This window comes from Vigna unguiculata, chromosome 10 (genome assembly GCF_037176805.1).
Source record: "Vigna unguiculata cultivar grain cowpea cultivar isolate G323 ecotype 2 chromosome 10, ASM3717680v1, whole genome shotgun sequence".
Taxonomy (NCBI): Eukaryota; Viridiplantae; Streptophyta; class Magnoliopsida; order Fabales; family Fabaceae; genus Vigna; species Vigna unguiculata.
This window is the reverse complement of record NC_140801.1, coordinates 2552700-2579262: the sequence shown is the minus strand read 5'-3', so window position 1 is coordinate 2579262 and position 26563 is coordinate 2552700. Positions and strand designations below refer to the sequence as shown.

The 26563-nt window shown below is 28.5% G+C and overlaps 3 protein-coding genes across 4 annotated transcripts; all 3 read left to right on the top strand.

Annotated features, from left to right (window-relative positions):
* The first annotated feature begins 4665 nt into the window (after positions 1-4665).
* LOC114166613 (2-alkenal reductase (NADP(+)-dependent)-like) lies at positions 4666-7944 on the top strand. The gene is made up of 5 exons (XM_028051364.2): positions 4666-5020; positions 6287-6464; positions 6661-6827; positions 7252-7334; positions 7429-7944. The coding sequence occupies exons 1-5, from the start codon at positions 4724-4726 to the stop codon at positions 7805-7807; spliced, it is 1104 nt and encodes a 367-aa protein (XP_027907165.1). The 5' UTR covers positions 4666-4723; the 3' UTR covers positions 7808-7944.
* Positions 7945-12563: 4619 nt separating this feature from the next.
* LOC114166385 (2-alkenal reductase (NADP(+)-dependent)-like) lies at positions 12564-16281 on the top strand. The gene is made up of 5 exons (XM_028051103.2): positions 12564-12877; positions 14471-14648; positions 15062-15228; positions 15528-15610; positions 15739-16281. The coding sequence occupies exons 1-5, from the start codon at positions 12653-12655 to the stop codon at positions 16115-16117; spliced, it is 1032 nt and encodes a 343-aa protein (XP_027906904.1). The 5' UTR covers positions 12564-12652; the 3' UTR covers positions 16118-16281.
* Positions 16282-18452: 2171 nt separating this feature from the next.
* On the top strand, positions 18453-25876 carry LOC114167413 (2-alkenal reductase (NADP(+)-dependent)-like). Of its 2 annotated transcripts, none has more exons than XM_028052500.2 (5): positions 18453-18735; positions 24315-24491; positions 24680-24846; positions 25163-25245; positions 25368-25876. In XM_028052500.2, exons 1-5 carry the CDS (start codon positions 18507-18509, stop codon positions 25744-25746), a joined length of 1035 nt encoding a protein of 344 aa, XP_027908301.1. In that variant the 5' UTR covers positions 18453-18506; the 3' UTR covers positions 25747-25876. The 2 variants fall into 2 exon arrangements, with proteins under 2 accessions (XP_027908301.1, XP_085523353.1); XM_085667227.1 differs by having other exon boundaries at positions 18465-18706; positions 24292-24491.
* Positions 25877-26563: the final 687 nt, after the last annotated feature.

The window sequence follows — 26563 nt, the reverse complement described above, 5'->3', positions numbered from 1 at the left end:
TACAGCTTGTCAATGTTCTTTTCTAGGCTTAGCAAGCAAATGATTAACGACAACATGAGCAATGTGGGCTCTTGTACACATCATATATTACATTAAACTAATGATTGCAAATAACTATAGAATCATCTACATTTATTTCTCTTTCTCACTTGTAGAACATTAATTTAAGCTCAATTTAAAGTGACTTACAAGTGTAGTACTAAAAGGCTTATTTTTTTCCATTCTTTTTGTCATGAATAACTTTCATGCCAATTCTTTGTTTTGCGGAGACTCAAATTATTCATTGCAAATGACTCGTTTAACTTCTTTAGAGACATTGAATCTTACTCGTGTCATGACCAATAATTAATATGTTATCACCATAGAATAAGAAAATCATAATTTTTTCATAAAAAATTTTCTTCACAAAAATACAATGATTAGAAAAAGTTTTGTCATACTCATAATCCAACATGAAAATAAAATTTTATATGCTTAATTACTGATGATTTAGTTTCCTAATTTGTTGGTTTGGTTCATTTTGGTTCCCTTATTATTTTTTTGGTTAATTTGGTCTTCTAATTTTTTCAAAAAGATTCAATTTGGTCATTTTCGTTAAATTGACATTAACACGGTGTCCATACATGTCACATGTCATTTTATGAACTTTATTTATTGTACTTTTTAATTTTTTAATTTTATTAAAAAAATAAATTGTGTCACGTCATGATTGTGTCAAATGTCAATTCAAGACTTTTTTTATTTTTTATTTAAAAAAACAAAATTGTTATATGTCAAGCTAACTATTATCATTCTAAAAGTAGTTCATCTATTTCAAATTTTGATTCAATTTAGTCATTCTATATTTTAAAATGATTCAATTTTATTCTATTCTAAATCAATAATTAAGTTAATTACAATGTGACCGCGAAGAAAGCTTATTTTCATTTCACTAATTCAAAAGTGCGAGGTTCCGTACGTTTAAGTGGTTCACACTTTATATTTAGGAACGTAAATTGTTTGGTTAGTCTTCAATGACATGAGTAAACAATGAATAACTACAATATCACCTCTTATGCCAAATCATAAAGAAATGTATATTAAGTTTAGGATTTAGGATTTTACTAAATATTTTTATATCAAATAGATAAATTAACAAGTAAATGTTTATTAGGATTAATTTGTGCTTACAATAAAATGTAAATAACAAAACAATTAAAGATGCACCAATCACCATTTTGTACATAGTAAGTTTTAGCTTTAAAATTTATTTTTTCTTAATATTAATGATATTCTCTACACTTCATATGTGAGATACCTTTGCTCTAAATTAATCCAATTGCTTTCTTCTTCTTCTCCCTTCTTTCATGTCTCTACAAAGACATTAAAAACTGTTTTAATAAAAGTTGTTATATGTCTATTTTCTCAAGATCAATGTTGTTCCGATTCCAATCAAGTTTATTCGGCAGTCATCGTTTTCGAAGTATTGTCCGTTTTGGAACGTTTGAGCTCCGTGACGACGGTTTTGTCCTTAAAAGACGTCTCAGAGGGTGGAGGGATGTAGGAATATTTAAACTTCGCTTGACCTCGACTCTTAAGCGATGTGAGACTTATTGAGTGTACCAGAACAAATGCCAATTTATAAATAGTTTCTTCTCTTAATTATCAATTTATTGTAAAAGAAATAATCATGATAAAATTTATCATATATTTTTTATATATTTATTTAGACTAATATAGATTTTTATTATTATTAATTTTGGCTTATTGACCTTTCGTACAAGTAATTATAAGCATTAAGTAGATATAATGCTGTTCATCTTGTAGAGTATGGAATAATTAATATGATAAGTTTTTTTTTTTCTACAAATAGCTTGCTACATTGGTTTGTTATAAATAGATGATAGAGTTTTCAAAAAGATAAAATTACATCATCATTTATCTCATATCTTTCACCAAGTGAACACATTATTTATTAAAAAGAAATACAAAATCAATTTATATTACCAATTTTTCAAGATTTGTAAATAATCTTTAGGTCAGTTTTTATACAACTTAATTAATTGATTTCATTATTAAAATATATTTCTTATTATTTTATATGAAAAACGGTAAAACTGAACAAATTTATTGAAGGGTTGATTTCTTCTTCTTCTTCTTCTAATAAATGCTCAAGCGATAAATAAAGAGCAGAAATATTTACGGAATTTACATATAAAATTGCAAATAATTTTATTTCAAACAATAAAAATAAGAAAATGCAATGAAAAAAATTTAAGAAAAAAATAATGTTTTAAATGATAAAGACTTGGATAATTCATGGATGATAGACCGAGTATATAATTTTCTTGTAAAAAATGTAATTATTTGTTAAAAAATTGTTTACATTAGTTGTTGTCAACCATAGATGTTCTGAATTTTCTAACTAGCTTCGATGAATATTTTATGTGTTTTGGTGGATATATTTATCACTCAATAATTTTTAATTCATTCAAATATAACTATCATTAATGAGAGTAAATAGTGATTTTAGTCTTTTTGTTATATTAGTATATGAAGTTTGGAAGAAAAAAAATTCATATAAGGTCTTTGATATTTTTAGTTTAATTAATATATGTTCCTAAAGTTAACCTATTTTTAATACTATACTCCTTTCTTAATTGTAAGTCATTAATATTTTTTATTTTAATCCCAAATTTTTTAGAGTTTAAACTTAGTTCCTAAGGCACTTATTTAAATTTTCCTTATTTTCAAGGATTAATGCGATAAATTTAAGGGTTTAATTCATTTAATAAGAGTTACACGTGTTCACTAGAAAACAAAGTTTCTTATTAGAAACCTAACTTATTTAAACCGAATAAAGCATGGTTGAATATCATATCTAACTAAATAAATAAATAAATAAGCATTAAATCATTTTATAATGATAAAACATATTAAAAAGTTTTTTTTTATTTTCTTATTTAATGTTGACCACTTAATTTTTCATTAATATTACTTCCATATTAATTTTTCGTTAATATTACTTTCATTAAGAGTAAAACTTTTTTTCTCATACTGTTTAGGATAATCAAATTTAAGCACAAAAATTAAATAACAATTTGAATTTTGATGATGGAGTATACCTTCAATTCAAATATGTATCCAATAATATTAAAAAATAACTCTCTTAATCATTTAATTTTTTTTTTTAATTTAGCATCATCGAACAAATTATAATTACGTAATTTTTAAATAAATTATTTTAATATTCATATTTATTTTATTTTTCATATCAATTTCAGTTTAACAACATCTTTAAGAAGTACTTTAAAATATTACAATAAATCTAAAAAAATATACTATATATATAATATACTAAAAAAAATTTTAAAAATTATATATATGTTAAATTACTCTTTTAATCCTTCTATTTGTTAAGAAATGTCAAATTGGTCTTCAAGTTTTTTTTGTCTCAATTTGGTCTTAGTTTTTTTTAAAATGATTCAATTTGGTCATTGCTGTCAATTTTGACCAAACTGTGCTAAATTCAATGTCACATGTTAATTTGTGATTTTTTTGATTTTTTTTTAAATATTTTGTACACATGTTACTTTATAGTTATACTACGTGTCAAGATTATTCAATTTGGTTCCTATTTTTTTTAGTTTCAATTTAGTCTCATTCTTTGTAAAAATGAACAATATTGTCCCTCTTTAAATTGAGACTCAATTTAATTTTTGGATAAATTTTATAGTTATATTCTTACTAAAATTAACATTTTTATTAAATATTTATAGAAATACTTTTAAATTAGTTGTATACGAAACTTGAAACTTTGGTTTAATTCCTAAAGTTATGTGTGACAAGTTATTTGATTTTTAATCTTCAATAAATTTGTAGTCTATGATAAACTTGATATCTTTATATATGATTACAAAAATGATTAATTATTGAAATTAGGTTTGAAGTTTAACTTTGTTTAATAATAAAACTAAACACAAAAAGTTTGTTTAAAATAATTTTATAAAAATATTAATTTTAGTAAGAATATAACTATAAGTAAGATGTATTTAAAAAGTAAATTGAATCTCAATTTAAAGAGAGTAAATATTGTTCATTTTTACAAAAAAATGGGATTAAATTGAAATTAAAAATAAATATAAGGACAAAATTGAATATTTTGACACGTGACACGACTTTGAAGTAACATGTATAAAAAAAATTCAAAAAAATCATAAATTGACATGTGACATTAACTTTAACACCATTTAATTAAACTGACGGTAATGACCAGATTGAATCATATTTAAAAAAAATAGGACCAAATTGAGACAAAAAAAACTTGAGACCAATTTGACACTGTTTAACAAATAGAATGACAAAAAAAAATAATTTAACCTAATTTATATGTGGAAAATAATCACGGACAAGTCCCCTCACTCAACCAAACCTCCCCCACACAACTAAACCTCTCCCCACACAACTAGTTAATTAAAATATTTTTTATTAATGATATTTTGACAATTTTCTCTTACAAACTAAGATGACATCTTTTAAATAATTTTAGAATATAAAAAAATAAAAAAATAGAAATGATCCAAAAAAATATCACCTCAAATTATAACAAAAAATTATTAAGAAATCATTTTTCTATTCTAATTATATATGAAGAAAAAAAAACGTGGTGAGAAACCTTTATATCCTATCAGAAAAAAATAGCATTTCACATTCCCCATTTTCTCCCTGATAATTTCCTCCATAAATGGTTCTAAATAATGGAAGTAAAAGCCAAGATCCCATAACCAACACACTCACAGAGCTTCTAAGAATTTCAATGGCAGAAGTGAGGAACAAGAAAGTGGTTCTGAGAGACTATGTGGTCGGTTTTCCTAAGGATTCCGACATGAAAACTGTTGAAGGAAGCATCAGATTGAAGGTTCCAGAAGGTTCCAATGATGTTCTTCTCAAAAATCTGTACCTCTCTTGTGACCCTTACATGAGAATCCTGATGAACAAGGTTGAAAGCATAGATATGCATCATCACTACACTCCTTCTTCTGTGAGTTTTCAAATTTTTTGTTTCTGCATTTTCATAGCATTCTTCTATAAATGGTTAGTTTAAACCTTAGGTTTCTCACATGTTGTCGATACACTTTACATGTAATATATATATATATATATATATATATATATATATATATATATATATATATATATGATCCATTATGTCGGTAGGTTAAAAGGATTAATATATCATAATTTAAAATAAAAAAAAACAAAATAATTTTTATGCATTTAATATAATATGGTATTCAAAAATTAAAATTTCTTGATTAAGAATTGAAATTTTATATAATACATAATAAAAATGTCATCTTAATTTATTCTTCAGTCTTTTAAATTTTAACTTTTTCAGATTTTAACTTATTTTTAATATGATGCATAATGAATTAAAATTAAATTTTAGTATTTTTTTTATAATTAGTTTTTATTTTTATTTTTTTCTTTTTCAGATGGATGAGTGATCAATTTAATGAATTGGGTTAGAAATGGATTAAATCCAATTCTTTTAATCCATTAAAATATATTTTTATTTTTAATCCATTAAAATTGAATTTGATTTGTAACTTAGTATTAATTACGATATTTTCTTTTCAATAAACACACATAGTAATTATTAAATATCAAATAAAAATACATATTCAATTATATTACTTATTAATAAAAGTTAAAAAAATGAATAAAATTAAAACTTTTGTACTAAAATTATAATTTTACTTTTTATTATTTTAAAAATGAAATATATTAATATTCATTGTGTTGAAAAATTTGTTATTATATTTTATATGTAAAATGTATGACAAATAAAAATATTAACTTATTTAAATTTTGAAAGATTATATCTATATTTGTTGTACAAAATTATTATTTTTTAATTTTAAAAATTATATTTACTTATAACTATGTATAGAAAGAGTTTATTTTTCGTATAAATTTTACTCTTAGTAACTATTATTTTAAGTTAAAATAATTACGTTTTTATTTTCACTCTTCAAATGATTAATTACTAATTTATATTTAAATATTTTTTAAATCAAAATAGTTATTTTGTCATTTTATTTTTTTAAATCATTATTTATTTAATTTTGGTGGTATTTTAAAAAAAAAAAAACATGCAGTATGTATAGTTATAGTGTATATGTGAAATATATGTTTTCAATAGTAAATATATAAAGAGAAAACCTAAAACATGAATAACAGAGGTAGTATTAAGTTAAAATAAATGTGGCTGGTACCTATATGTAATGAACAATTGATATTGCAGCCATTGATAGGATATGGTGTGTCTAAAGTGATGGAATCTGGACATTCAGATTATAAGAAAGGTGATTTGGTTTGGGGAATTACCAAATGGGAAGAGTATAGCTTTATCTCCCCATCTCAAATATCTTTCAAAATTCTCCACACTCATGTCCCACTTTCCTACTACACTGGAATTCTTGGTATGTACATTCTCAACAATTTCAATTTTTTTTCATACTTTCATATTAGTGAATGATGATGCAGGTGATGTCAGTATGACCTTCATTCATAAAATTGAATGCATCTCAGCAATCATGCATGCAAGCTTATTGATGTTCTTGCATGGTTTTCTATAATTTTGCTGTGTCTTTTGACCATTTTATTTTCTGATCACAGGTATGCCAGGAATGACTGCTTATGTTGGTTTCTTTAAATTATGTTCTCCCAGAAAAGGAGAAAATGTTTATGTTTCAGCTGCATCTGGTGCTGTTGGTCAACTTGTTGGCCAATTTGCCAAGTTGAGTGGTTGTTATGTTGTTGGAAGTGCTGGAAGCAGAGATAAGGTGTTTGTGCATTTGTTTCTGTGAGATGTTCTTATATAAATGATTATTAGCTTCGAAACATTTAGGATATTCATTGTGTTGTTCAACAATTATCTTGAATTAGCCTAATTACAACAACAACAACCAAAGCCTTTTCCTCCAATTATAAATCCTCTGGCAGTGCAACATGTTGCAGACTTTTCTGTTTTTTCTAGATTGTTGGAGAAATTGAAGTACATGAAGTTTGTTTCGGTCAATGCAGGATGTTATCGTTTATACTGAGTATTATAAATTTCACTCTGAATATATTTTATACTTCAAAAAAGGTGTTTTTGTTTGCATCAGTAAAACAAACTCATGAATGAAGAGAATAGCTTCAGAAAGCATTGTTGTAATGAACAAGGCTAGAAATTCATGCACTAAAATGAATATGGCTTGCAACCAGGTGGATCTGCTGAAGAACAAATTAGGATTTGATGAGGCTTTTAACTACAAAGAAGAGTCTGACCTCAATGCAACTTTGAAAAGGTTAGGATTTAACAGATTTGTGATAGAGAAATTTTGAGTGAATATGTCCATGCAATAAATGTTAATGATTGCTGCATATCAATGTACACATCAGATACTTTCCAGAAGGCATTGATATTTACTTTGAGAATGTTGGGGGAAAGACACTTGATGCAGTACTCCCAAATATGAGACTCCATGGTCGGATACCTGTTTGTGGAATGGTTTCACAGTACAATCTTTCTCAACCAGAAGGTGTAACAAATTTGGCACATCTCATATTTAAGAGGATTAAAATGGAAGGTTTTCTTGTAACTGATTTCTACCATTTATATCCCAAATTCTTGGAGTTTGTGCTGCCTCTGATTAAAGAAGGGAAGGTTGTGTATGTGGAAGACATTGTTGAGGGTCTTGAGAATGCCCCTGCAGCCTTGGTTGGCCTCTACACTGGTCGGAATGTTGGTAAACAAGTGGTTGTTGTTGCTGATGAGTAAAATTATGTAAATAGAAACACTTACCATTTAAGGTTTCCTTCTGAATTTTCAATTTTCTGTAGTACATTGAACCTAGTGTTATGTTGTATTTTGTGATTAATAAAACCTTTAGTTTATGAATCTTTGTTACTTCGAAACTGTTGTTGTAGGTTTTCAGATATATCAAACCTCCCGGTGTTTCATATCTAATTTCTCATAATGTTAAAACAATATTTGGTTAATCAATATTACATCTTGTTATTACACATTTGTCTTTTGGTTTTCAGTTTTTGGATTCGTGATTTTTTCTTTTTGTGAAGAACTTACTTGAATTTATTGGTGGGACATTATAATACTTGAATCAAATTCACACTTACATAGAAGCATGACACTATTGTAAATGTTGACCAGAACACGAAGTTTATGGGTAACACTATGTTTCACATTGCCTAAAAACATGAAATCGGAAGTTTTAGAATCTATTTTAGATTGATAACCTTTCCCCAACTAAGTGAGAGTTTTATCGGTCTTCTTAAGTATCCTATTTTGTGAAAAAGATGTTGTAACAAAAAAGTCTTCTTAAATATTATCAAAAGTATCGCGGGTTACACAATTTCTTCATGGCGGAAGTTAAGTGGACTAAGTCACAATCCAAGTGCGAGATTCCTTGGGAGACAATTGCTGAGGAGGGATTGTTGCATGTGACATCAATTGTCCCGTGGCAGAGACCAAATTGACTGAGTCATAATTGAATGTGGTGCTTAGGGTTGTTAGGCTTTCAAGTAGAAAGAGTTGTGCCCTAACTAATGGTTACAACTTTTGGTCTAGTGGTAAGAACTTGATCCCAACAAAAGACACTAAACTAATAATCATAAGATTCATCATTTCTTTTTAAATTATATTTTCCCCTCTACAACTCCATTATATTCAAATGAATATGGTGGGATTACTTCATGAAAAATACTTTCTTTAGCACAATAATAATTAAACAAAACATTTATATTAAGTACATTTTGTTGTATCTAGAATAATCAATGAAGGTTACAAAGGAATTTGTACCACCTCTAGACACTACTAGAAATTTATGATTTAGTTACAAAATTTGTTGCAAAAAAAATTACATAAAAATTTATTAAGGATTTATTTGTTATGTGATTTTTTTTTCTTATAAATTTTGATTTCCAGGAAGTTTCACATAAAAAATTTATACTTGTAAATTTTCTTACAATTTAAAATTCATGTTGAATACATTTTAAAATTTGACCGGAAAATATTAGAAAAAACACAAATTTCTTGCATATTTGTACTTATTTTTTTTTTAGGAACTTGATGCAAAAATTATATTTTTTCTTAGAAAATTTCCTACAAATTTATATTTGCACGAAATTAACATAATTATTTAAAATTTTGTAGGAAATTTTTCTCAACTTTCTTATATTTATAGAAAATTTGAAATTATTCGTCATCTTCCTCTTGCTCTTATTGTTGTGTTTTCACGCTCTGCTTCTGTGCTTTTGTCCCACCGCGTTGTTCTTGTCAAGTTGCTCTCGTTCACTCTTGCTCACTCTTGCGTTCTCGTTGTCGGTACGATTCAACTAGGATTTAGTTTTCAATTGATAAAATGTTATATTAAAAAAATCATTTATGAACAAATCAAGCATTCTAACTCTATGTTGTGTGTGGTCTTCGTTTACAAAATCTCACCACGTACCTCTCTAACGACTACAAGTGTGGCTAGGGATGACAACGGATCGGGTCCTGCATGGATAGTACCTACAAGCAACCTGACCTGCAAAAAAAAATTCGCACACTACCCGCCTGTTTACCCGCTGGGTATCTGCTTAAAAAATACTCGCGGATATTTTTAAAACTCGCGGGTCCCGTGGATACCCGATACCCGCAAATATTTTAAAAAATATATATTTTATAAATTTTTTAATATAAAATTATAAAAATAAAATATAAATTAAATTATAATTATAATTATAATTAAATTTGACATAATAAAATATACTGTTAATTTTAATTTTAATTAAATTTAACTTAATAAAATATAAATTAAATTTTAATTTTAATTTTTTGCGGGTAACGGGTACCCGCAGGTACGGATAGTATGATACCCGTACCCGACCCGTTTATAAGCGGATATTAAAATACTCGTTACTCGCTACCAGCGAGTAGTAACTATCTGCCGCAGATTTTATCCGCAGATACCCGCGAGCGCGAATATTTTTGTCATCCCTAAGTGTGGCGATTGGCTTTAGTCCGACAAGAACGACTCACATTTTTTACTTTGTTTGTCATGCAAGTTATAATTAATAATCACTGTCATTTAGAAACATGAAGAGTTTACATGCCTAAATCTAACATGTCAAATATCATAATAATCAACAATATAAGCAGAAGACCGAGATACAATAATAATTTAAAAAAGAGACATTTGTTTATGTCCATGCTTTAATTGTTGTTTGTAATCAATTTAGGACTGTAGAAATTTGTCTATAAGAAGTTTTGAAATGAATTCATCAGATTGGGAAATGTTCTCTGCTTTAATATCTTCAAGCAACTTGTGGTATTTGTTTATTTTTATCTTGAAGTTCTTATATGACGATTGGTATTATCATATTTTATTTTTTGTTTATTTTTATCTTTTATTGTTATTTTATTATTATCTTTTTAGATATTTTAGGTTTTATTTAATAACATTGGAAAACATAAGTATTTGGTTTACATATTTAATATTTACAAATAAGTGGAAGTATCAAAGAAATTAAGAAGAATATCAACAAAATTTGATCGTCAAAGTTATCAGCAAGAGTAAATATTTATAAAGTTGGTTACTCCAGTACAAGATCAAGTACAAAGTTGTAATTACATAAATGTTATGATAAGATGTAAAATATATTGGAGATGCGAATGAATTTCATGGCAAACCAAATAATTAGAAAAAAATAAAAAATTGAATATATATATATATATATATATATATATATATATGATTACTTAATTAATTGTGAATATTTTAATAATTTAAATGATGACGGAGATATGGCGGGAACATGTATTATGGTGGGGATATATACATCCCCATGACCATTCTCATACTCAATTAAAAAAGTCGAAGATTTCCCATACTAATACTCATATCCAGTCAATACAAAAATTTCTCATCAAAACAAAAACGCGTTCGAACAATACCTACATAAACGGGTTCGTTTGCCATCTAGGTAGGATTCATATTTGTTACGGATAATTTGGTCCCTTTGTTTGACTTGTGAGATGGTAGACTTTTCGAGAAACTCCCACACAGATAAAGTTGCATTATTATTGTGCACATAACAAATATTATTTTATTGAAAAGAAATACAAAATCAATTTATATGAAGAAATACAAAATTATATTTTTTCATAGGTTGGTTTTTATACAACTTAATTAGTCGATTTAATTATTAACAGACATTTTCATTATTTTATTACAAGAATTGTGTTTATATGAAAAACGACAAAACTGAACAAACTTATAACTAAAGGGGTTGAATTTCTTCTTCTTAAATAAGTGCTTACGTAAGAAATAAAGAACATATACATTTACCGATTTTACATGTCAAATAGAAACTGATTTTATTTCAAGCAATAAAAATACGAAAATGTAATGGAAAATTTTTAAGAAAAAAAATGCAAACCGATAAAACTTGGATATATATATATATATATATATATATATATATATATATATATATATATATATAATGTAACTATTAAAAGAATAGTTTATAGTAATAACTGTCAAGCATAGATGTACAAACTTTTTTCATTTTTTATCCTAACTTTTTTTTCTTGAAATTTAATACACTTATTTAAATTTTCTTTATTTTCAGGGATAAATACTACAATTTTAAGGTTTAACTCGTTTAACAGAAGTTACACGTGTTAGGTAGAAGAAAGAGTTTCACATTCTAGAAAGGTTATTTGTCGTACAAGAACTTTTGTTTTAAAACTGGAAAAGCTTAACGTGTTACATCACATTTTTTGTAAACAATAAAAGAAATTTTAAGATTTAGATTTTCCAAATTAATAAGATATTTTAAAGTGAATGAAAAATGAGAATCACAAAGTTTTTTCAACATTTTTTAGCACCACAAAGTTTGTTCCACTTGTATGGCTACCAAAATTTTGTTTGAATTTTCTCGGTGGGAAATAATTGAAGACGAGTACCATTTGTGTATGATGAGTTATTTTCTTACTTTTCTAATATATTTTTTATTTTAATTAAATTAAATTTAAATATTGAGTTAATATTTATATTTTTTTTGTTCAGTATGATTTCAATATGTATTAAAAGAAGGAGTAAACATAATTATTTTTATTAGATTAATAATAACATAACTGAGTAGAGTAATGTATTTTTGTTTCTATAGAAAATGTTTATGTCATTCGATAAGTTATCATTTCTAATAATATTAACATAGACAGAACATACTGATTTTTTTAATAAATATTAAATCCAAAAAATTAGAAAAAAAAACATTGAACGCGATAAATTCGAAGCAAATGAGGTGTTAAGTCTTAAATTTATAAACAAATAATTATTATTTTCATTATTTTATTTTTAAATCCTTTTCATAACACTGTTAATTAAATAACAAAAATTGTGTCACGAGAAAAAGATATTTTTAATAAAAAAATAAAATAAAAAGTTGTGATAACTCACGTGTTGATCCTAACAGAAAAGAAGCGTTTGATTTCCCCATTTTCTCCCCAATCATTTTTCTCTATAACTGCTCCTAACAATGGAAGCAAGAGCGAAGAGCGAAGACTCCATAACCAACGCGGTCACAGAACTTATCACTGTGCCTGCGAATTTCAATGGCGGAAGTGAGGAACAAGCGAGTGGTTCTAAGAAACTACGTGGCTGGTTTTCCGAAGGAATCAGACATGAAGCTTGTGGAAGGAAGGATCAAATTGAAGGTTCCAGAAGGTTCCGACAAGGTGCTTGTGAAGAACCTCTACCTCTCTTGCGACCCTGTCATGAGAGTCATGATGATCAATATTGAAGCCATTGATGTGTATCATCACTACACACCTGATGCTGTGAGTTATCAAACTTTTTTCCAGTTTTTTTCTACATTTTCACACTGTGTTCTACTTCTGAAAAATGTTATGATTAAAAATTAGAAGTTTATGTACTACGTAAATGCATTCAAAATGTTACCTGCATTTCAATAATCTTGAACAAGTTTTTCATCTTTTAATTTCGAGCTTTCATAAAATAATTATACTAATGACCGAGTTACTTTCCTGAAATTGAATTAAATTTATATTTCATTACAGAGTATTAGTATTACTGAAAGTTTATCTTAATCAAGTGTCGATTTATAGATGAAACCAAATTATAATTATAATGTATAAATAAACTTCAACTTATTATGTTAAATCCACGTCCTAGTAAAATAAAATGTTACCTCGCGGTTGTTGTGAGATAACTTCAATCTTTGATACAGAGCATAATTAGTTGAAGAATTAAAATTACATTTTGTTGGTTAGGTAGTTTTTTTTTTTTTTTAAATTGTGGTCTAATTTTTTTATTCGTTGTAAAAGAATATGTATTTGTAACCTGGTTTGAACACTTTCTTTGGTATGAGTTGACTCAAATATTTTGGTTTGATGGTTTCATTTAGTTCACGTCAATATTAAATATCTAAAAATTTATATATGTATATAATTTATTTAGATTTCAATAAACTAATTTATTTAGGTTTATGAAGTTAAGGTTATTTTTTAGGGATTAATTTTAACTAAATTTATAATTTATTTTATTTATTTTTTAAATAGATTAATTTTATTTGTATTAATATTTTAGAATATTAATTTCATTTGAATTTATACTTTAAGATTAACAACTATTTTAGTCTATATTTGAAAAATTAATTTTTTAGATAATTTTGCTTGAAATTAATTTTTTAAGCACCACCGAAAGTTGAAAAGAAAGTTATGGATAAATTTTTAGAGGTAATCCAATATACAATGAGAAGAAAATCTTAGACATGAATATAGTTACTGTTTATATCCTTTTAGACATGTAATGAAATCATTTTGTAAAATTATTTCCCAATGTTTTTTTTTTATTTTTATTTCTAATTCATGTAAAAACAAATTTCAACTTATTAATTAATTTCTTTTTTACTTTAGTTTTTTACAATTTTTCTTTCCTTTCAAATTGTTTATGGAAGCTACTCCAAATACACTCTACTCATACTTTCGGTTTATATATGTAAGTAAATTTAGTTTTTATTTATATATCTAAAAGATACTTTTAGTCTATGTATATTATTTCTAATCTCTTTTCAATTTTATAAATTTATACCTTAGAGGGTAAAAATTATATTTATAAATACTAAAAAAAATTATTTAGAAGAACAAACAAATATTGAAATGATATATCTAGAAACTAAATGGATATTTTTTAAGTACAGAGAAAGCTTAAATCATCGATAGCAGATAGCTATTTAAGTTAAAATATATTATATTAATATTTTTTTTAAAACTAACATTTTTTAAAATTTAAAAATCAATGATTATCAATTTATTTTGAAAGTAAAATGGAGGAATAGGAACGACAAATCTAGCAAGAATCCAAATTCAAATAAATGTGGTTGGTAACTTATGTAATGAACAATATTGCAGCCATTGAAAGGTTATGGCGTGTATAAAGTGTTGGAATCTGGACATCCAGATTATAAGAAAGGTGATTTGGCTTGGGGATTTACCAAATGGGAAGAGTATAGCTTTATCTCCCCATCTCAAATATGTTTCAAAATTGAGCACACTGATGTCCCCCTTTCCTACTACACTGGAATTCTTGGTATGTATATTCTCAACAATTTCAATTTGTTTTCTCATATTAGTGAATGATGCACATTAAAAATTGGAAGGTTATCAAGCCACTTCTTCCTAAAATGCTTTTGCTTGCAGTTTCTATGTTCAGTCAAGGTTATCTGTTGAAATTAATCCTTTATTCATTACTTCTGTATATCTGTTACAGCCACATCTCTCTGTTGCGACAAACATATTTCCTTTTATATTTTTACCTAAGAAGTGGTACACATCTAAATAATGGTCTTGTCATGTAGCTATGTCAGATACAGATTCATGTTGGATTCTGCATGCACATTCTGATTCACCTGAAGGAATCTTAGCAAGTTTGCATGCAAGCTTGTGAAATGGCTAGAATTTTGTCGTGCCTTTTGACCCATTATCTTTATTTTCTGGTCACAGGTATGCCAGGAATGACAGCATATGCTGGTTTCTTAGAATTAGGTTCTCCCAAAAAAGGAGAAAATGTTTTTGTTTCGGCTGCCGCTGGTGCTGTTGGTCAACTTGTTGGCCAATTTGCCAAGTTGAGCGATTGTTATGTTGTTGGAAGTGCTGGAAGCAAAGAGAAGGTATTTGTCCAATTATTAATTAGCTTCAAAAAATATTCATTGTATCTTTTAAGAGACAATTATTTTCAATTAGCCTAATTACAACAACACCACCAAAACCTTTTCTTTCAATTATAAATTATAAATTTTGACTCTGAAAATATATTTTATACTTCAAAAAGGTGTTTTCTTTTTTCTCAGTAAAAAAATTCACGAAGAGAATTGTTTCAGAAAGCATTCATGATGGTGAAACCTTTTTAATTGGAAACACTGTTCAAGGCTAGAAATATTAATTCATGCACTAAAATGAATGCAACCAGGTGGATCTTCTGAAGAATAAATTAGGATTTGATGAAGCTTTTAACTACAAAGAGGAGCCAGACCTCGATGCAGCTTTGAAAAGGTTAGTTTGCAACATTGTCCTTATAGAAAAATGTGAGTTTATATTGTTTGTTTCCATAAAGAAAATGTTACAAGTTAGTGTAGTCGATAACAGAAGCAATAGTAGTGAGTTGTGAATTTGGAAATCAGGTACTTTCCAGAAGGCATTGACATATACTTTGAGAATGTTGGGGGAAAGACACTTGATGCAGTACTCCCGAATATGAGACTCCATGGTAGAATACCTGTTTGTGGAATGATCTCACAGTACAATCTTGCTCAACCAGAAGGTGTAACAAATTTGGCACATCTCATATTCAAGAGGATTAAAATGGAAGGTTTTATTGTAAATGATTTCTACCATTCATATTACAAGTTCTTGGAGTTTGTTTTGCCTCCGATTAGAGAAGGGAAAGTTGTGTATGTGGAAGACATTGCTGAGGGTCTTGAGAGTGGCCCTGCAGCGTTGGTTGGCCTCTTTAGTGGTCGCAATGTTGGCAAACAAGTTGTGGTTGTGGCTCGTGAATAGAAACTTTGTAGCATCTAAACTTTAGTTCTGATTTTTTTATTTTCTGTTGGCCAATGAACCTAGTTTTTATACTGTATTGTATCTTGTCATCTTCCCTTTTTGGTCATAGTAATTGATTACTGCACGAGTGGCATTCTGTGAATAATAAATCTCTAGTTTATGCAGCTTTACTATTTCTATTATGTTTTATATTTACAACTATATTTTGCTGATAAAAAGCTATATATTTACAGATAAGTTGAACCTTATGGCTTTCTAATAATGTTAAAAATGTTTAAGTAATATATGGTTAATTATAATTAGTGTATATAAGTTTGCATGGTCATATTATTATAATAACAATAATAATTATAATTAGTGTATATAAATAAGTATATAAAACTGATACTTCTGTGATAATTATTTTGTGAATGTTTAACTAATAGATTAAGAGAGAAAAAAAGTATTAAAATAAAAAATCAAGAAGGTGAACTGGTTGAATAAAATACTTAATTAAAAGTTTTCTTCTTAAAAGTTTGATGAAGAGGTTAATGATAAGAAATACTAAGATTGTGATAACTCACGTGCTGATCCTAATTAGAAATGGACAAAAACAATGGACAAAAACAATCCAATTTTCATGATCCAATTCATTTTTTCTCTGGTCCAATCTATTTAATATTCATTTTATTAAAAATCTAATCCATTTAAAATTCACTTTAGTGGATCTAGATTTCAATCTGATCTATATTTTATATATTTTATGGATTTGATATCCATTCTCTAAATCTAGATTTTCAAAATAACTAATCCAAAATATTCAATCCAAATTTTGAATTTACATTTTTGGTTAGGTTAGGCTAAAGGTCGAGACGGACTAGCCCAAATTTAGTCGTATTTGATTGAGTTGGCTGACCCTATACGAAATTTGGCAGAATTCGGTTGAATTCAATCAAGTCGGTCCCGATCGAAATTTGGCCCAGCTAGTCCTGGACAAAATTTGGAAGTATTCGGTAGAGTTGACCCAAACCTAAATTTGATTGCATTGGGCTTAGTCGACTCAGATAAAATTTGAATGTATTCGGCCGAGACGACTGTGACTAAAACTTGGCCAAATTCAGCCTATTTGGCTCTGGTCAAAATTTGGTCGAATTCAATCGAGTTGGACTTGATTGAGATTTGGCGGAGTCGGTCCTTGCCCAAATTTGGCCGTATTCGGCTGAGACGGCCTAGGATTAAATTTGGTCGTATTCAAATTAGTCAGTCACGATTGAAATTTGGTCGTATTCAATCGAGTCGGTCACGAACAAATTTCGGCCAAATTCAGTCGAGTCGACTCCGGCCAAAATTTGGTCGTGTTGGCCTCTACCGAAATTTGGTCGAGTTGGTCCTGGTCCAAATTTGGTCATATTCGGCAGAGTCAATCGCGACCAAAATTTGGTCGTATTCAGGCGAGTCGATCCTGACCTAAATTTGGCCGAATTCAGTCGAGTCGGCCATGACCAAAATTTGGTCAAGTCGACCCTAGCCCAAATTTAGTCGTATTCGGTCGAGTAAGTCTTGAACGAAATTTGATTGTATTAAGCTGAGTCGGTCGTGATGAAAAATTGGCCATATTCAACCGAGTCGGTCTTGATCGACAAATTTAGTAGTCAAACCTGACCGAAATTTGACTGATCAGGCCCTGGCCCAAATGTGGTCATATTTGGCCAAGTCGGCTCTGGGAAAAATTTGATCGTATTAGGCAAAATCGGCCCTAGCCGAAATTCGACCGAATCCAGTCAAGTCGATCTTGACTGAAATTTTGTCGAGTTGGCCCTAGTCCAAATTTGGTCACATCGTCCTCGACCGAAATTTGTTCGAATTTGGCCGAGTCGACCCCAACCAAAATTTGGTCGAGTCGACTCCAGCCAAAATTTGGTCGAATTTGACCAAGTCGAACTCGACCAAAATTCGATCGACCCAAACCGAAAGTCAGTCAAGTCTGTCCCATGTTAAAATTTGACATCTTTGACCCCGACAAAAAATCTGCGAAATTCTATGATGTCGACCCTATGAACACAAATTTTAAAAAATTTAATTTAAATTTATTTTATAAAAAATAAATTTTGGATTTTGAACTTAATCCAAATATTTGAATATGAATTTAAACTTAATCAAAATATTTAAATTTAAATTTAAAAAAAAATCCAATTTACTTCTTTAGAAAAAATAGATTTAGATAAAAAAATGTGATTCAATTATTTGGATCCAAAATACGTACATTGGATCATTAAAAGTATCGTTTGATTTTCCCATTTTCTCCCCAATCATTTCCCTCTATATATAAGTGCTTCTAATAATGGAAGCAAGAGCGAAGACTCCATAACCAACGCACTCACAAAGCTTGTCCCTGTGCCTGCGAATTTCAATGGCGGAAGTGAGGAACAAGCGAGTGGTTCTAAGAGACTACGTGGCTGGTTTTCCGAAGGAATCAGACATGAAGCTTGTGGAAGGAAGGATCAAATTGAAGGTTCCAGAAGGTTCCGATAACGTGCTTGTGAAGAACCTCTACCTCTCTTGCGACCCTATCATAAGAGTCCTCATGATCAAGATTGAAGTCGTCGATGAGTATCATCACTACACACCTGATGCTGTGGGTTATCAAACTTTTTTCCAGCACTGAACTTTTCTTCTACCTTTTAACAGTGTTCTACTTCTGAAAGCGTTACAATTAATAATTAAAAGTTTATGTAATACGTAAATGCATTCAAAATGTTACCTGCATTTCAATAATTTCGAGTTTTTTTTTATATAATAATGATTGAGTTCATGTTTTCAGATGGAATTAGATCTAAATTTCAATGTTTCTTCACATTTCAATCTTCTTAAAAAGTTTTTCATCGTTTAGTGTTTGTGAGATAATTTCAAGCTTTCACATGGAACATAATTAGTTGAAGAATTAAAATTATGATTTAACATTTTGTTGGCCAGGTAGTTTGTGTTTTCTTTTTAAAATTGTAAGTTCTAAATTTTATATTCATTGTAAAAGATTTTGTATGTGTAACCTGGTCTGAATATATGTGTAGATAATTTGATTAGATTTTAATATACTAATTTTTACAATTTTTATATATATTTTTTAAAAATTAAGTGAGCAAAGATTAGATGTAAGATTTGATTTTATTGATTTATGATTTTTGTTTAGTTTCATGGAAATAGAGTTATCTTTGAGGGATTCATTTTATCTACATTTATAATTTATTTGTATTAATATTTTAGAATATAATTGTGTTTGAATTTATACTTTTAAGATTAACATCTATTTTGGTCTATATTTGAAGAAGTAATATTTAGATAATTGTGTTTGAAATTAACTTTTTTAAGCACCACCGAAAGGTATTAAAAAATTATGGATAATTTTTAAAAGGTAATCCAAAGTATAATGAGAAAGAAATCTTAGATCGGAATGTTTATATATCTTTTCATTATTACTAGAATTTTCATATTTCATGATATATTTTCTTAAAATTTGTTATACAAATTAAAAAAAGAATTTTTTTTTTCATGATTTTTTTATAAATTTGAATTAATAAGTAATTTTTTTTAGTAATTATTTTCTATAAAATTTATAAATATTTTTTTATAAAATCTTGTGTAGAAAGTATCTTGTGCAAAAGAAATTGGTAGTGTTATGAAATAAAGCGAATAAGAGAGAAGATAATAGAGAAGAAACAACATAGAATAGAGAATGAGAGAATAGGGAGCAACTCATCTGTGTATTATTATTGATAGGAAGAGTCCTATTTATAGATACAATATGTAATTCATAAAGGAAACAAATCAACTTACTTAATACAAATATTTACCATAAAGAGTAATGAATCATATGAGTAAATATATCAAATCAATGGACAATCATTAATTCATAACATAACACTCTCCCTTGAGTGTACATTGATAAAGAATGTGTCTCGTTAAAACCTTACAAGAAAAAAACCTTTGGGATAAAAAAAAACCTAGTGAAGGAAAAAGAGTACAACATTCTGTATTCTTTAATACAATATTATTCATCACATATTCTATTTCTCCCCCTCATGTAAACTTACATCATTAAGGAGACAAAATCCGAATTTGTGAGTCATTTGCTCAAAAGTTCTTCTTGGCAAAAACTTTCCAAATAGACTTGTCATATTTTCAAATGAATGAATTTTTGGATGTCTATATCATCCTTTCAATTGAACAATACACTATTATGTTCATATATGGTTGTTGATTCCATCTTTGTTGGGATAGTCACAAGTTTCTTGCACATGTTGCATTATAGGCCTTAACCAAACATATTCGCAACTTTTCTCGTAATTTTGTATGATTAGACGATATTGCTACTATCGTTTGTTTCATATACCATCATGAAACCATTGTGCTACCACATGTGAACAAACATCTTGTTTCTGATCAACCATTGTGACATTGTAAGAATATGTAAAATAACATGCATATCCATAACCCATTGGTCTGAATCTGAATCATTTGGATGGAATAAGCTCATATTCATAGTACCCTTAAAGTAACGAAGTATATGTTTTACTCCAAACCATTTCCTTCTTGTAGTTGAAGAACTATATCTTGCTTAACAAATTTATAGCAAATGCAATATTAGATCGAGTATAATTCGCAAGATACATTAGTGTTTCTATGACACTAAGATATGGTGCTTCTAGACCAAGAAGATCTTCATCATTTTCTTGAGGTTTAAGAAGAGTCTTTATCAACATCTAACGACATCACAACTATTGGAGTGCATAATGGACATGACTTGTCCATTTAGAACATTTTAAGCACCTTAATCATATAAGCCTCTTGATGTATAAAAATACTTTTATTTAAATACTCAATTTCTAATTTCAAACAAGACTTTGCCTTTCAAAGATCATTCATCTCAAATTCTTTCAATTGCCTTGTGAGCTCATTAGTAGTTTCAACAATGTTTATGTCATCTACATAAACAATAATTATGAAAAATTGATTTTCTAATATTTTCATATAAATACAAGGACAAAAATGATCATTTCCATATCCTTATTTTAATAAGAACTCAATAAGATGGTTATACCACACACATCCTTGCTTTAATCAATAAAAGAGCATGTTCAATTTTATTGAATAACCTTCTTTAGAATTTGTCTTGTTGGGCAAATAAAATCCTTCAGGGATTTTCATATAAATATGATTCTCAAAAGAACCGTACGAATAGGTTGTAACATCATTCATTAGATGTAAATGCAAACCTTGTTGTGCAACTAGGATAATCGAGCATTGCAATGTTGTTGCATCCAATACTAGTGAACATGTTTTTTCACTAATCAATACAAGGTTTTGTGAATAACCTTGAGCAACCAATTATGCTTTGTATCTAACAATTTCATCATTTTTAATTTGATTTTTGTGCAAAAATCCATATGTACCCAACAAGTTTCACAACTTCAGGTTGCGAACTATATGTCCAAAAACCTTTCGTTCAGTAAGCAAATACAATTATGCTTCTTTGCATATTTTCATTTTGGCCAATCTTTTCTTCGCTGACAATCTTCAATGATCATTGCTTATTGATCCTCATTGTCATTCATAACATTCATCGCTATGTTATAAGTAAAAGTTTCGTCAATGTTAACTTTATTTTGGTTCCATATTCTATGATTCATGACATAATTTATTGAGATCTCATCATTTCAACCATTTCAGGTACTTGAGGTTCTTCTGGAACCGAACCATTAATTATGTCAAATGAATCTTTTGGGATTTCAACTTTTCGATTAGGTCATTTTGCATATTAATTCACTTTCTCATTCAAGAGTTTTTATCTTTGGAACCAATAGGTCTACCACGCTTCAAACGTGTCCACATAAGTTTTTCAACCTTTTTTTTTCGCATCATAATAACTGATCATGTCAAATAAGTCAATCATTTTGATTTGTAAATTTCTGGTTTACCATGACATGCATTTCAATTGTACTAATAAACTTGTAGTACAAACTATAAGAGAATGTTGATAATTTCTCCAATACACTTTCTTTTTCAACTCAATCATAGAGATATAAAGATATTTCATATCTTTTTCATTGTTTGTCTCAATATAATATCCATTTAGACAAATATCACTGAAACTTAATAAGTTTCTATTCAACTTCTTGGTAGAAGTATAATAGCTCTTCTAGAGTCTTCAAATATATTTGTAGTACTATAAATAATACTAACATTGATGTCTCACATTATCAAACAAGAGAAAAATTTATTACTCTTGAGAATTGTATAAGTTGTTGCACAATCAATAAGACACATATCTTTTAGTACTAGTGCAAACATTTGTTTTTCATATAAACGTAAATATCAGTATGAGATTTTTTTTTAACACTCTCATAATCAATGAGGTGATCAATGCTTCCATTTGCTTTAGCAAAGAAAATAACAATATCAAGATGAGTAGCATCCATATGGCCATAATCAGAATCACCATCTTCATAAGCAAATTGTGTTTCTATGTTCTTCTCATTATTTGTAAGATGTTTTGGTGTACAATAAGTACAACTCAAATGGTCTTTACCACCGTAATGATAATATATACTTTCATCTTTTTGTCAATATTTTCACATCTTCCTTTTCCTTTTTTTCACATTATTGTGCCACTTGTGGTGACAAAATGTGTCTTTGAAATTTTCTTTATAACCATGTCCAAAATCAAGATCATGATCACGATCATGAAAATATAAATCAAATGTTGCTGCATTCACTTCTGGGAATGAAGCAGAACCAATTTGGACAGGTTTCATGATTTTCTTGAGGTCAAAAGCTCATTGCTTTGTTCAGCCATACAAAGGCATGAAATAAATTCATAATATTGATTGTTGCATTCACTTCTGGGAATGGAGCATATTAGGCGGATCTCATGATTTTTCATCAAAAACTTTATTGCTTTGTCCAGTCAGCCATACATAGGCATGAAATAAATTCACAATATTTGTGAAATCTCTTTTCACAATATTTTTGTCATGTTGCTTAGATGCTTTATTTCTTTATTTAATGGTATCCCATTATCCATTGCATCTAAATATATTTCAACATTTAAAATCCAATATAAGGAATTCTTCCTTGTAATATCAAGGGTCACAAATCCAAATTTTGAAACATTTCGTGTGTTTAGAACTAGCACATAAAATAATTATATTAATAATAATAATAATAATAATAATAATAATAATCACCGTCAAAATAAAAATAAAAATAATAAGACGAAGATGAAAATTGATAAAATTAAATAATTCTTATCACAAGAGGAAGAAAATAAGGTAAAATTATAATTTGAGAAAGGATTAGGAAGAGCCTGGATTGAGACACGCAGAGCACTGTCGTTATAGAGAAAAAGCTTCCACTAGTCCTCGATTGGTTGAAGCATCGTGCTGATAACGTGTTATGAAATAAAGCGAATAACAGAGAAGATAATAGAGAAGAAACAACATAGAATAGAGAATGAGAGAATAGGGAGCAACTCATCTGTGTATTATTATTGATAGGAAGAATCATATTTATAGATACAATGTGTAATCCATGAAGGAAACAAATCAACTTAGTTAATACAAATATTTACCATAAAGAGTAATGAATCATATGAGTAAATATATCAAATCAATGGACAATCATTAATTCATAACAGGTAGCAAATTCTTACAAATCATTATTTTTAACAAAATTTACAAGTATTTTTTAAAATAAATTAAAAAAAAATTAAGAAGATATATATTTTTTTAGTAATGTTTTAAACCTGTAATGAAATCATTTGTACAATTATTTCCAAATGTTTTTGTTTTTATTTTTATTTTTTTATTTCTAATTCTTGTAAAAACAAACTTTAACTTATTAATTAATTCTTTTTTTACTTATTTATTTTACAATATTTTTTTCCTTTCAAAATGTTTATGGAGAAGCTACTCCAAATACACTCTACTTATATTTTTGGTTTATATATGTAAGTAAATTTAGTTTTTATTTATATATTTAAAAGATAATTTTAGTCTTTGTATATTATTTCTAATCTCTTTTCAATTTTATGAATTTATATCTTAGAAGATAAAAATTATATTTATAAATACTAAAAAAAATACTTATAAGAACTAAACAAATACTGAAATGATGTATCCAGAAACTAAATGGATATACAGAAAACCTAAAACATGTATTGCAGGCTTGACAGGATATGGTGTGTCTAAAGTGGTGGAATCTGGACATCCAGATTATAAGAAAGATGATTTGGTTTGGGGAATTACCAAATGGGAAGAGTATAGCTTTATCTCTCCATCTCAAATATGTTTCAAAATTCACCACACTCATGTCCCACTTTCCTTCTACACTGGAATTCTTGGTATGTACACTCTCAACAATTTCAATTTCTTTTCATATTAGTGAATGATGATGCAGGTGATGTCAGTATGATCTTCATTCATAAAATTGAATGAATCTCAGCAATCTTGCATGCAAGCTTATTGATGTTCTTCTATGGTTTTCTATAATTTTGCTGTGTCTTTTGACCATTTTGTTTTCTGATCACAGGTATGCCAGGATTGTCTGCTTATGCTGGTTTCTTTGAATTAGGTTCTCCCAAAAAAGGAGAAAATGTTTATGTTTCAGCTGCATCTGGTGTTGTTGGTCAACTTGTTGGCCAATTTGCCAAGTTGAGTGGTTGTTATGTTGTTGGAAGTGCTGGAAGCAGAGATAAGGTGTTTGTACATTTGTTTCTGTGAGATGTTCTTATATAAATGATTATTAGCTTCAAAACATTTAGGATATTCATTGTATTGTTCAACACACAATTAGCCTAATTACAACAACAACAGCCAAAGCCTTTTCTTTCAATTATAAATTTTCACTCTGAAAATATTTTTTATACTTGAAAAAGGTGTTTTGTTTTCATCAGTAAAAGAAATTCATGAAGAGAATTGTTTCAGAAATCATTGATAGAGAAACTCTTTTTGTAAAGAAGTATTATGAATAAGACTAGAAATTCATGCACTAAAATGAATGTCTTGTAACTAGGTGGATCTGCTAAAGAATAAGTTAGGATTTGACGAAGCTTTTAACTACAAGGAGGAGCCAGACCTCAATGCAGCTTTGAAAAGGTTAGTATGTAACATTGTCCTTATAAAGAAATTTGAGTTTATATTGTTTATTTGCATGAAGAAAATGTTTACAGTTGCTGATAACAGAAGCAATAGTAGTGAGTTGTGAATTTGGAAATCAGGTACTTTGCAGAAGGCATTGACATATACTTTGAGAATGTTGGGGGAAAGACACTTGACGCAGTACTCCCGAATATGAGACTCCATGGTCGGATACCTGTTTGTGGAATGATCTCACAATACAATCTTACTCAACCAGAAGGTGTAACAAATTTGGCACATCTCATATTCAAGAGGGTTAAAATGGAAGGTTTTATTGTAAATGATTTCTACCATTCATATTCGAAGTTCTTGGAGTTTGTTTTGCCTCTGATTAGAGAAGGGAAGGTTGTGTATGTGGAAGACATTGCTGAGGGTCTTGAGAATGGCCCTGCAGCATTGGTTGGCCTCTTTAGTGGTTGCAATGTCGGAAAGCAAGTGGTGGTTGTGGCTCGTGAATAGAAACTTTGTAGCATCTAAACTTCAGTTCTGAATTTTTTTTATTTTATGTTGGTGAATGAACCTAGTTTTTATGCTGTATTGTATCATCTTCCCTTTTTGGTCATAGTAATTTATTACTGCATGAGTGATATTCTGAAGTCCTAATTCTTTATTAGATTTTTGGATGTTTGTAACATCGCATTTAATAGTTTTCACGCTACTAAATAAAATATTACATCATGATCAAACAAAGCAGATAGCATGAATAAACTGTTATAAAGTGTTGATACAGTCATTCAAAATAACCATATAAATCCCTGATGGCAAGTATAGTTATACAAGAAAAGGTTAATTTATACGTCTCAAAACTCCATAGCACCTAACCCAAAAACTACCACTGGATATCCAAGCAAAGGATCAACTCTTGTCCAGGAGAGGGGTGTCATCATCTGGATTCTTCTCTGCTCACACCAAAAGGAGGCGATCATTGCAAAAGAAAGACATACAAGGGAAACAACATAAACAAGAAAGGGTAAGCTAACTGAAATAAGAGAAACCATGCAGTTCACATTAGAGATATCATCACAAACATAGCTCAATTATATAACTCTAGACTCGATATCCGGATTGTGTAAGCGACGTTGGATCTCTTGGCGACGTGCACCTGTGACGGTCCCCAAACTCTACAGAGTTTGGGCGCAAGGGGTTATCACCCGATCACTCCCAAGATAAGTCTCATTCGCGTCTAAGACTTGATCAAGTCCAAAGACTAGGACCTTCTGCTACTCCTCACGACATAATCCATTCTGCTCTGTCTGAGCGTGAATAATTATTGGAG

Excerpts from the sequence above, each read along its gene's own strand:
- LOC114166613 (XM_028051364.2), top strand. The coding sequence starts at position 4,724 with ATGGTTCTAAATAATGGAAGTAAAAGCCAAGATCCCATAACCAACACA. Across the intron at positions 6,465-6,660 it reads CTACTACACTGGAATTCTTG|GTATGCCAGGAATGACTGCT; the intron begins GTATGTACATTC and ends TTCTGATCACAG. Across the intron at positions 6,828-7,251 it reads GTGCTGGAAGCAGAGATAAG|GTGGATCTGCTGAAGAACAA; the intron begins GTGTTTGTGCAT and ends GCTTGCAACCAG.
- LOC114166385 (XM_028051103.2), top strand. The coding sequence starts at position 12,653 with ATGGCGGAAGTGAGGAACAAGCGAGTGGTTCTAAGAAACTACGTGGCT. Across the intron at positions 12,878-14,470 it reads ATCACTACACACCTGATGCT|CCATTGAAAGGTTATGGCGT; the intron begins GTGAGTTATCAA and ends ACAATATTGCAG. Across the intron at positions 15,611-15,738 it reads CTCGATGCAGCTTTGAAAAG|GTACTTTCCAGAAGGCATTG; the intron begins GTTAGTTTGCAA and ends TTTGGAAATCAG.
- LOC114167413 (XM_028052500.2), top strand. The coding sequence starts at position 18,507 with ATGGCGGAAGTGAGGAACAAGCGAGTGGTTCTAAGAGACTACGTGGCT. Across the intron at positions 24,492-24,679 it reads CTTCTACACTGGAATTCTTG|GTATGCCAGGATTGTCTGCT; the intron begins GTATGTACACTC and ends TTCTGATCACAG. Across the intron at positions 25,246-25,367 it reads CTCAATGCAGCTTTGAAAAG|GTACTTTGCAGAAGGCATTG; the intron begins GTTAGTATGTAA and ends TTTGGAAATCAG.